This window comes from Lathyrus oleraceus, chromosome 3 (genome assembly GCF_024323335.1).
Source record: "Lathyrus oleraceus cultivar Zhongwan6 chromosome 3, CAAS_Psat_ZW6_1.0, whole genome shotgun sequence".
NCBI lineage: Eukaryota > Viridiplantae > Streptophyta > Magnoliopsida > Fabales > Fabaceae > Lathyrus > Lathyrus oleraceus.
Genome location: NC_066581.1, coordinates 147,321,679 through 147,337,128, shown reverse-complemented (window position 1 = coordinate 147,337,128; position 15,450 = coordinate 147,321,679). Strand labels below are relative to the sequence as shown.

The following is a 15,450-nucleotide window of genomic DNA, read 5'->3' as shown; positions in this document are numbered from 1 at the left end:
CCACATATTTAACTGCTTCTCATAAACACTTCTCCCCCTTTTTAGTCAAAATTGACCAAAGGTGACCAATTAGACAAAATAAATATCAATTAGCCTAGCAAAGAATGTCATAACAAATGTTATAACATATAAAATGTTAAAACATAAATGTTAGGAGATACAAACCATAATTATATACAACTGTAATAGTTGAGATAATTAGAAATCCATTGAACTCATTAAGAGCCCAAATATTACATCAAGGCATCAGTAAGGACTGCCACAAAATTACACACATAAAAAAACAATAAAACATCCAAGCATCATCCAGAACAACATTCAGAACAGGGGGACTAGTCTTCATAACAGGGGGAACCATTACCACTCAGTCTGAGGAAGAAGCATCATCTTCACCTTCAGAATCAGAACTGCCACTAGATTGAGCATTGAACCTCTCACTTGAGGTATTGGCATTTGAATCCTTAGTCTCACCAGCCTTCTTCATCTCTTCCTTCTCTAAGCTACCAATAAGAACCTCCAAAGCCTCTTTCCTTGCCTTGGCAACCCTAATACCAGTATCCAGCTCCTTACAAGTTTCCTTCAGTTGATCAATCAAGCTAACTTGAGAGGCAGGCTCCTTCCTTGCAGATGTCATGACAACATCATTGACATGGCTTCCTTCAAACAACTTGTAGTGAATGGATAGTGGAGGCTATCTCCTGATGGGAATATCACTTGTGTTGAGAATGCTTGGTTGTTGGCTCAAGATAATTCCACAAATGATGGATGGAAAGGCAATAGGCAGCTTTACTGCATTAGTGGAGGCATGTCTAACAATCTGTTCAAACATAAACCTTCCAAAGTCAAAGTTTAGCCTGGTTCCAATAGCATAAATGATTCTTCCAAGACCAATAAAGATGGTTGAGATATGATTAGTAGGCACCCAGTTGGCTGAACCAATCTTATGCAAGATGGTGTATTTGACAGTTAGCTTGCCAGCTGATAGATGCTTCTTACTAAGTCATTCCTTAACTTGGCCAGCAGTAATAGTTATGCAGACTTCATTTTCTGTAGCCTCTAAGTCCACACCTCCTTCAGTTCCTCTCCCTAGGAACTTGTTGATTATGGTTGGGGAGAATTTCACACATCTTCCTCTAACAAAAACCTTGCAGAATTCCTTGCTACTCTTTTCAGAAATATCCTCTGGGATATTCACAACAAACTCTTTCACTAACCCTTCAAAATATTGGGGTAAAGCCACAACAGTTCTCATCAGACCAGCATTCTTGATCAAATCCATCACTTCATTCACTTCTACAGCCTCTTTTCCCAGCTCTCTCTCAACAGCTACCCTCCTTTGAATGACAAACTTCCATTTGGCAGCACCATCTTCTAGATGAAAAGAGATATTGTCTAAGTGCACAACTGCCACTTTGGCTGGGGACTTTTTAATAGCCTGCTTTTTAGCAGGAAAGATGTCTGGGACATCGTCTTCGACATCCTCTTCAGAGTCAAAACTCTCTCTTACCTTCCTCTTCTTAACCTCAACTTTACTCCATGATTTTGAGGGTCCTACACCAACAGTCTTCTTCCTAGTTCTGCCTGTCATCATTTCAGCTACAGTCTTCCCTTTTCTGGTCTTCAACTTCCTAGCAACATTTGGTTTTACATGATGAACCAAGGTGTCATCTTCTTCCTCAGAACTTTCTTCCTCCAGATCGATAACATTCTCAGCAGTTTCATGAGACACATTTGCTGGTTTCTTACTAGGCAAGGTTTTACCTAGAGAGCATAATCCCTCAGCAACCACTTCTTTCTCTGATCTAGATGAATCATTATCTTTTTTAGTTAGGGGTTCTACCTCAGGTGAGGGGTCCCTTCTAGACAGAGGGGTAGAAACACCCTTGACTGCATGCCCTTCGTTTAGAATCCTAGTTACTAGGTTCCTAATGGTACGATCAGTAAAGTGCATGTCATCCTTATGAGGAGATTTTTCAGAAATGTTACCTTGCTTACTTCCAGCCATGGAAGAAGGACCAGGGGTGTCGCCTGGAATCACACAAAGAGGAGTGACGTCCAACACGTCTTCATCTAGAAACTCCATGGAGGGAGTCCTTGCTTGATGAGTGGGTTTTGAACCAGAGGATGAGGGATGTTGAGACATTTTGTTGAACTTTTGAAAAAAATCTCTTTTCCCTAGCAGAGGTTTTCTGAGAAGTTGGATGAAGGTGGAAATGGTTGTGTTTAGGTAGCGTGTGGAAATGGCATAGATACTAGTTCCAATACTAGGTAATGATTTATCATTAATGTGGCTCTTTCTTTTAAGTGGGCAGAAAATATTTTTATTACCTTTTCCATTCCACTTTAATTGCCATAACTTCACAAGAATCCAAATCCCCAATTTCCCTCTTAAATATTCAAACTGATTATCATCCAAAACCCTTGAAAATTTGTCAGCTAATTGCATTTCATGCTTTAGAGCTATGAATTTGTCTTCCACAAATTTTCTAATGGAGTGATGACAAAAATTCATGTGCTTGGTCCAACTGTGCTGAATAGGATTTTTGGACATAGTTGTAGCATTCAGGTTGTCATAGTACAGTGTTATGACATCGTGTGTGACATTGTATGCAATCATCAGTAGTTTCAACCAACCCTGTTGAGAACAGCTACTTCTAGCTGCTATATATTCAGCATAAAATTTTCATCTTTCAAATGTGTAGGAGCAGATGTCCTTTCACTCTCCATCCCAATCTTCTCAACATTGTTCTTGGCACTTTTGCTTTGAGATAGACACATAGGCCCTTCCATCTGCTTGACTTGTAGCCCAAGTCCAACAAAGCTCTTTCCAACTTCAGACTACATATGACTAGCAACATGGTCAACCATCTGATCCAACCTCCTATCTATTTGAGCCATCATGAGCTTTTCTCCTTTGGAAGTGATGTCAAGTCTGAGTTTCTGGTGTGACATCCTTGTCTGAAATTTCTCACAGACTTGTCTTTTATCAATCTTGGGAGTTCCTCTAGCAGATCTAATCATCTTCATCCCTTTTTCTTTAACTAAGGTACACTTTAAGGGTTAATCAATTTGAGAGCTCCATATGTAATAGTTGTCTTTGGTCCTGACTCCTTTCATGATCACTTCACTTTCTTTGTTAGTAATCAGACATTCAGTTTTTGTAAAGTTAACATTTAGACCTTGATCACATAGTTGACTGATGCTTATTAGATTTGTAGTCAAGCCCTTCACAAGTAGGACCTTGTCAAGTTCAGGAACTCCAGGGCAATCAAGCTTACCTATCCCCTTGATTTCACCCTTTGCTCCATCTCCAAAGGTTACATATCTTATGGCATGAGGATGAAGGCCAGTTAGCAGGTCTTTGTTTCCAGTCATGTGTCTGGAGCACCCACTGTCAAAATACCAATCTCCTTTGGCTGAGACTCTGAGGGGAGTGTGAGCTATTAGACTTGTAACATTAGTCTTATGAACCCATTGCTTCTTGTTGACATGCCTGTGATGTTTGGGTCTTGGCTGATATTGAGTCTGATGATGAACAAGGCTAGGATAACCATACAGCTTATAGCAGAAGGGCTTCAGGTGGCCAAATTTTCCACAGTAATGGCATCTCCATCTTTGGTGTTTCCCTTTTCTGTTGTCTTCCCTTCTGATGTTGTGACATATGATGTGACATCTCAGGTTTGCTTTTAATATGGTTGCACTTAGGTTTGGATTTAGGTTTGCAAGCAGTGTAACTGCACTCAGGCTTAGATCCATTATACCCAATGCCAGATTTGTCTCCTGTTATTTGTCCAGTTTGGAGAATTTTGTCTAAGGAGTCAAATCCATTGTTTAACATTCTTACATACTCGGTCATCTCTTCTAGTTCAGAATTCAAGAACATAGCTTCAGTTTTTAACTTGGAGATGGTTTTCACATGCTCTGCCTTCTCATTCTCCAGTTATACTATCACTTTATTCTGGTTTTGACTTTTATCTAGCTTGGCATTCATAACCACTTCTTCTGTTTTTAATTTGGAGATGGTTTCCAAGTGTTCTACCTTCTTATTCTCAAGTTGAGTTATTTCCTTCTTCTGGCTTTCAACCTGTTTACATACCTCTGCACTTTTGTGACACAACTTTCTGTAGGCAGTGGCCAACTCTTCAAAGGTTACTTCATCATCACTTGAGTCTTCATCAGAACCCCATCTTCCAGTCAAGGCAGTCACCAAATTTGCAGACTCTTCTGTTTCACTCTCATCAGACCAAGTGGCAGCAAGACTCATCTTCTGCTTCTTGAGGTAGGTTCCACATTCAGTTCTAATGTGTCCATACCCATCACATTCATAGCACTGTACTTCTTTTCCTTCTTTGGGCTTATCATCTAACCTTGTTCTTCTTCCAGCATTGTTGATGTCAGATGAGATGTTCTTGACATTAGCCTTAGATCGCACATCCATCTTTTTCAACAGTCTGTTGAACTGTCTTCTCAGCATTGCTACATCATTTGCCAGATCCTCATCAACATCCTGACTATTTTCCTCCTCTGTGTTTGATATGAAGGCTATGCTTTTGGTTTTCCTTTCAGATCCATCATTCATTCCCATCTTAAATGTTTGGAGGGAACCAATTAGCTCATCAACTCTCATGTTGGAGATGTCTTGAGACTCTTCTATGGCTGTCACTTTCATAGCAAATCTCTTAGGGAGTGACCTGAGTATTTTTATTACTAATTTTTCATCTGACATCTTCTCTCCCAGGGCTCCTGAGGAATTTGCAATTTCAAGGATACTCATATGAAATTCATGAATATTTTCATCTTCTTTCATCCTTAAATTTTCAAACTTGGAGGTGAGCAGTTGTAGTCTAGACATCTTCACTCTAGAGGTGCCTTCATGAGTGGTCTTGAGAATGTCCCAAGCATCTTTAGACACCTCACAGTTGTTTACCAACCTGAAGATATTCTTGTCTACTCCATTGAATATGGCCTTCAATGCTTTAGAATTTCCAAGGGCTAGATCATCCTCCTCCTTGGACCATTGTTCTTCAGGCTTCTTGTCAACTGTGGATTCTCCTTCCTTAGTGATTACTGGATGTTCCCAGCCTATTAACAAAGCCGCAATTGACCTCAGAATCAAAATCCTTGAAGTATATGGAAAATCAGCCTTGGTGATCTACCAAGTCAAAGGCAAATGGGAAACCCATGATACGAAATTGATCCTGTATCGTGCCTATTCATGGAGTTGACAATTTTTTTTGATAAAATCACCTTTCGTCATATCCCAAGGACTGAAAATCAAGTAGTTGATGCTCTTGATATGTTGGCTTCGATGTACCAAGTCAGATTCCGCAATGAAGCTTGAAATTCTGGTATCATATTCGAGATGTCGAAGGTAATGTCACGACACTAATATCTGAACAACAAGTGAAATATGAACAGAATAAAAACCAGGAAGCAATTGAAAAACGACACAAGCAATTGTTAGCCCAGTTCGGTGCAAACACAACTACGTTTGGGGGCTACCAAGCAGAATTAGTTCAAAGACTCTCAAAACACAACTTCAAGTTACAGTCTTTTCACCTAATCTCTACCCGTGTGATTTCTATCTAAGAACTCTTAGACATGAGACTCTACTCACTCCCCCTTAATTACAGCAGTGATACTAGAACAAATACCAAAAAGAAAGAAGACACACTTCAAGGACATACACTTGATCTGGCTTAAAAGCTTCAATCAAGTAAAAAAATACACTTGTACTTCAAAGTTTAGAGTGGACAAATTACAACTCAAAAACCCAGTCCAATTCACACATCAACAAGATGGATGAATGGCTCACAATTCACAAACGCACACAAGACTAAAACCCTAATACTCACTCACTTCACCGTGCATATTTTCTATATATAAAACAGGGTTTACATAGTCTTTAAATAGAAGCTTTCTAAATGGGTCTGGGCAGCATGAAACCCTAATTCTATTTATTGCATATTCCCTAAGAAATAACAACGAATCATTCCTTTTTGGGAAACAGAATATTCTGGCTTAAAATAGAATTACTCCTTGAATAATGCATGCAATCTCCACATAAGCACACAAAGACTTGCATGAAAAGCGCAACAACAAAATACATAACATTCAGACTGAATGTTCTGTATGCACATATTATAACATCGAGTCTGACATTTTGAATAAATCCTGCACAACCATATCAAACAACCTGCAGAAAGTTGATATCACATGTCAATACTATAAGCGTGACATCTTGTGATAACACTAAGTTTTACCAAAATTGATGCCAATTCATAGAACCAACAAAGCTCCTCTCATCCGGGTAGAGCGAAAAGTCGAGCCTGCCTACTGTCAATTAGTTGAAGAAGAGGCCGATGATAAACCCTGGTTTTATGACATCAAATGTTTCTTGAAAAATCAAGAGTATCCAGCAAATGCAATAACCCTTGACAAGAGAACTTTGAGGAAATTATCATCCAAGTTCTTCTTGAGCAATGATGTACTATACAAAAGAAATCATGACACGGTTCTGCTCATATGCGTGGATAAACACGAAGCAAACCTATTGATTAAAGAGATTCATGAGAGACCTTTTGGAACCCATGCCAATGGGCATGTCATGGCCAAGAAGATCTTGAGAGTTGGTTATAACTCGTTGACCATGGAATCAAATTGCTTCAACTATGATAGGAAGTGCCATAAATCCTAATTTTATGTTGAAAAAGTACATGTGCCGCCAACGCTGCTGAATGTTTTGACATCGCCTTGGCCTTTTTCAATGTGGGACATTTACATGATTTGCACCATCGAGCCTAAGGCTTCCAATGGTCATCGCTTCATTCTGGTTTCCATCGATTACTTCACCAAATGGGTGGAAGTTGTCTCATATGCTAATGTGACAAGACAAGTGGTTGTCCGGTTCCTCAAGAAGGATATTATCTGCCACTATGGAGTTCAAAGTCGGATCATTACACATAATAGGATGAATCTTAACAATAATACAATGAAAGAGTTATGCGAAAGCTTCAAGATTAAGCACCATAACTTTTCACCATATCATCCGAAGATGAACGGTGTTGTTGAAGCCGCTAATAAAAACATCAAGAAGATCCTGCAGAAAATGGTGAAAACCTATAAGGATTAGCACGAAATGCTACCCTTCGCACTACATGGATATCGAACCTCAGTCCGTACTTCAACATGGGAACCCCCATTCTCTTTAGTATATGGGATAGAAGTAGTTCTCCCAATCGAAGTAAAGATACCTTCAATGAGAATCTTGATGTAGACCAAGCTAGAAGAGGCTGAATGGATCCAAAATAGATTTGACCAATTGAACCTCATTGATGATAAGCGAATGACCTCTCTATGCCATGGAAAATTATACTAAAAGCGACTTAATAGGACATTTGACAAGAAGGTCCATCTTCGAGAATTCATAGAAGGAGACCTCGTGCTCAAGAAGATCTTGCTAGTATACAAGGATTCACGTGGGAAATGGACTCCCAATTATGAAGATCCATATGTTGTAAAGAAAGCCTTCTTCAGAGGTGCTTTAATTCTTACAACTATGGATGATGAAGAACTCTTACACCCCGTGAACTCTGATGCAGTCAAAAAACACTATGCCTGATAAAAAGAAAAACCCGCTAAGTCGAAAACCCGAAAAGGAGACTTAGGTAAACATGGGTATCCTAGTGGAACGAAAACCCGAAAGGGCGACCCAGGAAAAAATTAGGGACAAAAGGTAAAGACTGCACTAGATCAAACTAATCAACACAAAAGAGCCAGAGGTGGAAGATCAATCCAGCTGCTCCCTTCAGAATCAAGGTTTTGTGGAGTCACGGTTATTAGGGATACTAGTGATCAGTGGATTCAATATAAACCTTTCCCCGTTGCCACTTTCAAAATTGTAACATTCCATGGAGCTACGTCATTTGTGTACTACCATTCTTGATTAATATAATTTTTTCCTATCAATTGCTGCCAATTATGTTCTTCTATGTTTTTCTTTGTTATGCAAAATGTTATTTGTTTGTTAGTAATGAAATTTTGAAACTTGAAATTTTTTAAAACATATTGAAAAAATACAATTTGCTTTGACACATGAGAGGATCAAGAGGAAATCATTTGTTTTCCTTGAAAGTCTCAGGGTTATAAAATCACTCCTAGATCACCATGATAGGAATCTCCATGGAATACAACCTATCATTGGTCCTTTGTTTTGGTTACAACTGTCTAGTTTAGTGAATCCTCCTCTGACAGCATTTGTCACACATATTTGGTCGAGTTATTAGTGTTGAGGAATCAGAACCTCCATAAACAGTCTCTACAAACTCCCAGTCTGTTATAGTGTTAGCATTTACATATCATGATCATTCACATATCATGCATAAAAGCAAATTCCAATCATGCATAGCTGAAATATGATTCACGCTCATTTTTGCATTGACCTCGGTCTCTTTGGTTGATCTTATATCGATTTACGTCAAGTCCAATGTTATTTGACAAACTCTGTTGTAGCCAATAATTTGTTTTAATGATGCCTTCTGTCAAGTTTAATGTTATTTGGCAAACTCTATTATAGTTGGTAATTTGTTTTACTAATGCCTTTAGTCAAGTCCAATGTTATTTGGCAAACTCTGTTGTAGCCGGTAATTTATTTTACTAATGCTTTCAGTAAAGTCTAATGTTATTTGGCAAACTCTGTTGTAGCTGGTAATTATTTTACTGATGCCTTCAATCAAGTTCAGTCTCGTCTGGTATTATATTTAAAGTCTAGCATCGTTTGGCATTCAGTTAATTTTTAAAGTCCATCTTCATTTGGCATTCAATAAATTTTTAAAGTCCAACGTCGTCCGGCATTCAGTCAACTTTTAAAGTCCAACGACGTCTGGTATTCAGTCAATTTCTTTTCCTCAACAATCTGTTATCCCCATTGAGTCTTCAACCATTCATCCTTGTTTGTTTCCTGTGGATTACCGCTACCATATTCCCATCATTCCCTAAGAGTCTGTCTATCCCCACAAGTTTGTTTATCCTTTCTAAGTTCGCAGTCTTATCGTTGTTTCTGAAAACTTTTTCCCCATAAATTTCATAATTTAGTGACAATTGATCTGCATTTCCCCAAAAATTTCAAAATTTCTGATGAAATTAGGGAAATTTTAAATTTCCAGAGTTAATCTTTTCCCCCCATTTTTTGTAGTAAAATACATGGGCATGGACGACACTATTGCAGGCAGATTGACAGATAGAGCGACAGACCAGACTAAGGCTGCTGAGTCTGAATCTTTTCAAATACAGGATGAATGAGCGGTTTCAACCGGTCCCTTTGTTAACCTATGACGAAATGATCTCCACATATCCTTCACATCTTCGTCGATCTTCAACTCAATAAGATTGTATTTCACCCTTCCATTGGTATCAATCAATTTTTCACTAAACTCGATCTTTATCACCTTTATGTTATCGATATCATGCAACAATTTTTTTAACTTGGATGTCAAGGCGGCGAGAGATGTGATGTCATTTGGAAGCCGAAACTCTATGGGAGGTGAAGCTTCGTTGAAGTACATTTCTTCCTTAATAAAAAATTGAGGAAGAAGCATTTTGAGATGTTTTTATCAAACAACAGGTGACTCCTATTTATACAACTTTGCATTTATTCTAGACCACACAAAATTGTCGGTGCAATCATAGTCGTCCAAAATTGTCGGTAAAATCCTGAGCGTTTAAAATTTCAAACAAATTAAACTATCGTAAATTTCACTTTGATTGAAATTTCCGATATAAAATGATACTTTTAGAATTTCCGATAATATTTGTAAATTCACGAAAATTTCAAAAAATTTGATATACCAAAAAATTTAGTTTATATGAAATTTTTTAATTTATCTATCAAAAATTTATTTCAAATTTTTATAAGAGATAATTATAAAAATTTTAAACTATGAGAGATGTCAGGTATAACATGGAAGCTCACTTCTTAGCCCAAATGACCTTTTAAAACATAAAAAGGTTAAAACAAGCCCAAATTTTTTAAAAAAAAATTGATAAATTCTTCTTTATTAAAAATAAATAAAAAGAAGCAATGTAAGAACACTACATGGAATAGCAAAGACATGTGAGTGTGGTACCTAAACCAGAAGTGGACAACCACGAACATGGACAGTTGGACAACGTATGACCACAAAGTACCAGCCACGAGAGATTGCTTCAAATTCACTATAGATGAATAAAAAAAGAATCAATCTTTATAGTCATAGTTTCACCCACTAACGTGCGCCATTACATGACATTGGAGAGCGTCCAAGTTGAAGCAACTACTACCCATTCGTGTTAGAGAGCGTCCAAGTTGAAGGAACTACTACCCATTCGTTTTATATCGTTAGACCGTCCTTGGTCGTACGTACGTCCAGGTAGTGTTGTCAACTCTTTATTTATAATAATCTATTGCATATTTGACAATAATTAATCCCAGAAAGAGACACACAAATCTTGCTGAATCACCTACTATGTCAGACAATGAAATAATTTTAAAAGTTATAGAAATGTGAAACTTTTGAGTAGTATTATAGTTTATATGTTTTAACCTAACTCAATCTTAAACTGATCTCAAAAGTAAGAGTTAGGTTTAGGTCTTATATCATTTAAGTTGAGACTCATAACACACACCTAGGTTCAGTATTATTAGATTTGAGTATTTGAATATAAGTGGTGGATACTTTATAACAAAAATTTAATAAGAGGTGATGCAGCGGTTTAAGGATAGACTTTAATAGCATTTTAAATTTATTGCAAATTAATTTTCAGGATCCAACTAAACTAAAAGTCAAATATTTGCAAAATATCTCTAAATTGTGATTATTCCACGGTATAAAAACTCTAGAGAATATACACATATATGAATTAAATCCTACTTAATATTAACAATAAGATTCTCCTTTAAAAAGAATTAGTAACTTCCACTAGGGGACTCACATTCCGGGGAAGGTCGTTTCTGAGTTGCTTTTGCATATATATACATATTATAATCAAAGAACCTTTTTCAGCCTCTCCACCATGGAATCTGTTTTACTCAAATCCATGTTAGTCCAGAACCATACATTACAGCAGCAATTTCCTTTTGTATCCATGGATTTGTCATGGTTGACAGAGTTTCTTAAAGGCATGGTGAAACCAGTTTGCGCCACCGCAGTAGTGTTTCTTGCAGTAGCCTTGTCCTTCTCTCAGAAACTCGGTCTCGAAGTGGAGATGATTGTTGCTGTTCTTAGAGCTTTTCTTCAACTCTCAATAATTGGCTTTGTTCTGCAATTCATTTTCAATCAAGAAAACTCTGGATGGATCCTCCTAGCATACCTTTTCATGGTCTCGATCTTCCCTTCTCTTTAACAATTTTTTCTTCATTAATATGTTCAAGTTGTATATAATCAAGTTTCTCTTTGCTTAATTTGCGGCTATAGGTATCTATTGCCGGTTATACAGCGGGTCAGCGCGCAAAACAAGTACCTCGAGGAAAATATGTTGCAGGAGCTTCAATTTTAACCGGAACTGCCATAACCATGTTTGTTCTAGTAGCACTTAGCGTCTTCCCTTTCACTCCCAGATATATAATACCCGTCGCCGGGATGATGGTTGGAAATTCCATGACAGTAACCGGAGTTACCATGAAAAGACTCCGCGACGACATCAAAGCACAAATCAATTTGGTATATACGATCATAACCACACACTGACACTGACACGTCGATGACACGTCGATATCAGTGGAAATTTGACATGAATTAATTATGGCAGGTTGAGACGGCATTGGCTCTTGGTGCAACCCCAAGACAAGCAACCCATCAACAAGTGAAAAGGGCGTTGATTATAGCACTTTCTCCAGTGGTGGATAACACAAAAACAGTGGGTTTGATATCTCTTCCAGGGGCTATGACTGGTCTTATAATGGGAGGGGCTTCACCGTTGGAAGCCATTCAGTTACAGATTGTGGTGATGAATATGATGATTGGAGCTGCAACTATTAGTAGTATAATGGCTACATACTTATGTTGGCCAGCATTTTTCACCAAGGCCTATCAATTGGAAACCAAAGTATTTTCAACTTGATTTTGTTGATTCAGAAATTAATTCAACCCAGCTTGATTTTCAACCATCAAACAAATCTCAATGCCAGAGATGCAGCCAAAGTTTCCATGTATATTTTTGAAGTTGTAAAATTTTGATTTTATGTGTATAACAATTGGGTGATTATTATATAACAGATGTGATTTTATTGGTCATATCTTAGAGGTCAATTTAATTCCATGTCTATACTTTTTCCGTCTCATCAAAAATGTTATATTTTAATAATATAAATTATTAAAAAAATATTAAATATATTGGTTTTAATAATAAAATTAATATTATTTATTAAAATATTTTTATTAATTATAAATAATAGTGTAATTCAATAAAATGAAAGTTGATAAATAAAAATATATTAATAAATAAAATACTAATTAGTACTGCATTTTATAAATGAATAATTATTTTAAAATTGAAAAAAAATATATATAAAAGACTTTTTTATGAAACGGAATGAATAAAATCATAAATTAGATATCATAATAAGAAATTTAAAAGCTTGATATGTGCTAATGTTGAATGGAAGCACCTAGTTCGTATGCCCCGCATTTTCATTATTTATTACCATTAGATTCACGATGATAAAAGAAAAAGCTAATACTGTCCCAACTGAACAACAATTTGATGCTATATATAGCTGGAAATGTCCATATCGTCATACAGTATGGGTTCTTGCTCGTTTATTACCATTAGATTTCTTTCTCTCACCCTAATTAAATTTGATACCTCCAATGAAAATATAATATTACCCTTAGCAAACTTATTTCACTTATTTTTCAAATTTATAAAATTCAAACGGACTTTTAAAAATTCTAAAGAGAATATCAAAATGTTCAAAACAATTATCGAAAATTTCAAAAATAGTATATTTTTTTATTATAAAAATAAAAAAATTGGGATTTTGTATCAGAAATTCCAAAATTTTTGGTATTAAGACTTTCAATTTTATCGAAATTTTCAAAATTTTTGATACAAAATCCCACTTGTTTTATCGGAAATTTCAAAAAATTTCAATAGTTATAAATACTTGGTGTTTTTACCGGAGATTTTGAAATTTTCAATATGGATACAAAATTTATTTTTTTACCGAAAATTATGAGTGGCAATCATAGTCATTCTATATTGTCGGCAAAATCTTAAGCGTTTAAAATTTCACACAAATAACACTACCGAAAATTTCACTTTGGTTGAAATTTCTGGTATCAACTAGTAAACTTTAAATTTTTAGAATTATTTGGAACATATCGGAAATTGTAAAATTTTTGGTATACCAGAAATTTAAAATACACTATCGAAAATTTTGTACATACCAAAAATTTCATTTTTGCCTACCGAAAATTTCAAACGTAAATTTCATTCAAATTTTAATAATGGGCAGTTTTGATAATATGAAAGTATGAAGGGTGTCAGATTTAACCGGGGGTGTCAAGTTAAATGTTCTCTCCTTTGTCCATTTATTGGGCCTCTCGCATTAAGGTTTATCATACCCTAAAATTTATCGTATCCTATACAACTTTCATCTGATTCATGATCCTACTACACATGCATGCATTCATTGTTTTATCACCATGATTTCATTGACATTCATAACCTAAGGCATTTTACATGGACTCAAGGCATGGTGTTCACACATGAGAAAAAATTGAGGTTTTTCCAGATAAAGCTTCAAAGGGAAGTGTGCAACAAAGCAGAAATCCATTTTTTAGTCTGTGTAACCGGTTACCCAAATTTTGTGTAACCGGTTACACCCTTTTTAACATAGGTTCCATGGGCAAATTTTGGTCTGTGTAACCGGTTACCCAGGATCCTGGTAACCGGTTATACCTGTGTAACGAAGGCTCCCCAGGCCATTTTTGGTATGTGTAACCGGTTACCATGGATCCTGGTAACCGGTTACAATGCACAAACAGCATCAGTAATTCTTTTTTTTACTTAAAATGATTCCCTATTTTCATCCACCTACCCACTTGTTTTTCCTATAAATAGGATATTATGTCCCCCTCATTTTCACATGCTTGCAGCCCCCAAATTCTGTCAAAAACATCAATCAAACCATCTCCTTAAACTTATACTAAAACAAATCATTCCCTCTCAAAAAACCACTATCCACCAACCTTTTTTTCCTCAAAATCTTTCATTCTCTAACATTCACAACTCATCCCCTTCATTGTGTTTCAATCATACACACTTATTACTTCACATTCAAGCTCAACACCACAACAACTTAATTTTTTTCACTTTTTTTGATAATGATTGTAGCTCAAACTCTTTAGTATTTTGATTCTGTTTTTTTTTAAATGATTGGGTGTTCTTGGGTTGTTTTTTTAGAGAGATTTGAGTCAAGTTAGAGACAAATGATTTAGTTTTATTTACACACTTTTGGGGGGACTTTTGCTCTTACTACTTATTATTTACTACTTTTTATTAAACTATATCATTTGTTATTTGTTGTTGACTTATTGTTATATTTTTATTGGTTGATGAAATCTATTAGATCATGACTATGGTTGTTTAGGGTTGATAAACCTTCAATGTCTCAAACATATTAATGAATGATTAATAGATCATTCATGATACTTTGAGGCATTGATAGGTTACCTCTATTTCAACCATACTTGAGTCATTAGATGCATAGATGAAATCATGTTTGTGCATACTAACTTGCTAACCCATTTGCTTATTTTGATTCCATTAACTACTAACTTCTAACATTTATATTATTGCACTTTATTTCTTTGTTATTTATTTGCTCACAATTTATTTTATTGTTTATTTTATTTCAAGCACCTTATGTTTATGCTCATTGACATCTATTTACATTGTGTCAATTTATTTGTTTTCTTACCACTTTGTATAATAAATAAAAACAAAAAAAAACTTATAATCATTTGAGTGATATAATCTTCTATTTGTCAAACTATTGATAGATGAACGCGGGGTTGTGTAACTTTTATTATGACAAAATCTATTGTTAGATGATTATTGATCATCTTCAATACTTTGCATCAATGATAAGTTATCCTTTTTTGCGTCATATTTTGAATCTTTTTACCTATGGGTAGATAATCATCAAATGTTTACCTTGCACATATTATTAACCACTAATTATATTTCATTAACTTTTTATTCTATTAACCCTTGTTATTGTGATTTTGTTACTATTAACTTGTGATCTATTTTATGTCATTCATACTCACTAACCATTGTTATTGTGACATTATAGTATTATCTTGTAATTTACTTTTATGTTATTACCTTGTAATTTACATTCAAGGACTCATTATCATCATTATAATCATTATATATAATCATCATGCATATTTATTATTGTTATTT

General features: G+C 35.6%; 1 protein-coding gene across 3 annotated transcripts; it reads left to right on the top strand.

Annotated features, from left to right (window-relative positions):
• The first annotated feature begins 10,162 nt into the window (after positions 1-10,162).
• LOC127125883 (protein ALUMINUM SENSITIVE 3) lies at positions 10,163-12,284 on the top strand. Of its 3 annotated transcripts, none has more exons than XM_051054732.1 (4): positions 10,163-10,406; positions 11,040-11,355; positions 11,451-11,696; positions 11,785-12,284. In XM_051054732.1, the coding sequence occupies exons 2-4, from the start codon at positions 11,050-11,052 to the stop codon at positions 12,094-12,096; spliced, it is 864 nt and encodes a 287-aa protein (XP_050910689.1). In that variant the 5' UTR covers positions 10,163-10,406; positions 11,040-11,049; the 3' UTR covers positions 12,097-12,284. The 3 variants fall into 3 exon arrangements, with proteins under 3 accessions (XP_050910689.1, XP_050910691.1, XP_050910690.1); XM_051054734.1 differs by having other exon boundaries at positions 10,165-10,406; positions 11,144-11,355; XM_051054733.1 differs by lacking the exon at positions 10,163-10,406 and having other exon boundaries at positions 10,504-11,355.
• The last annotated feature ends 3,166 nt before the right edge of the window (positions 12,285-15,450 follow it).

Excerpts from the sequence above, each read along its gene's own strand:
- LOC127125883 (XM_051054732.1), top strand. The coding sequence starts at position 11,050 with ATGGAATCTGTTTTACTCAAATCCATGTTAGTCCAGAACCATACATTA. Across the intron at positions 11,356-11,450 it reads TCCTAGCATACCTTTTCATG|GTATCTATTGCCGGTTATAC; the intron begins GTCTCGATCTTC and ends TTGCGGCTATAG. Across the intron at positions 11,697-11,784 it reads TCAAAGCACAAATCAATTTG|GTTGAGACGGCATTGGCTCT; the intron begins GTATATACGATC and ends TAATTATGGCAG.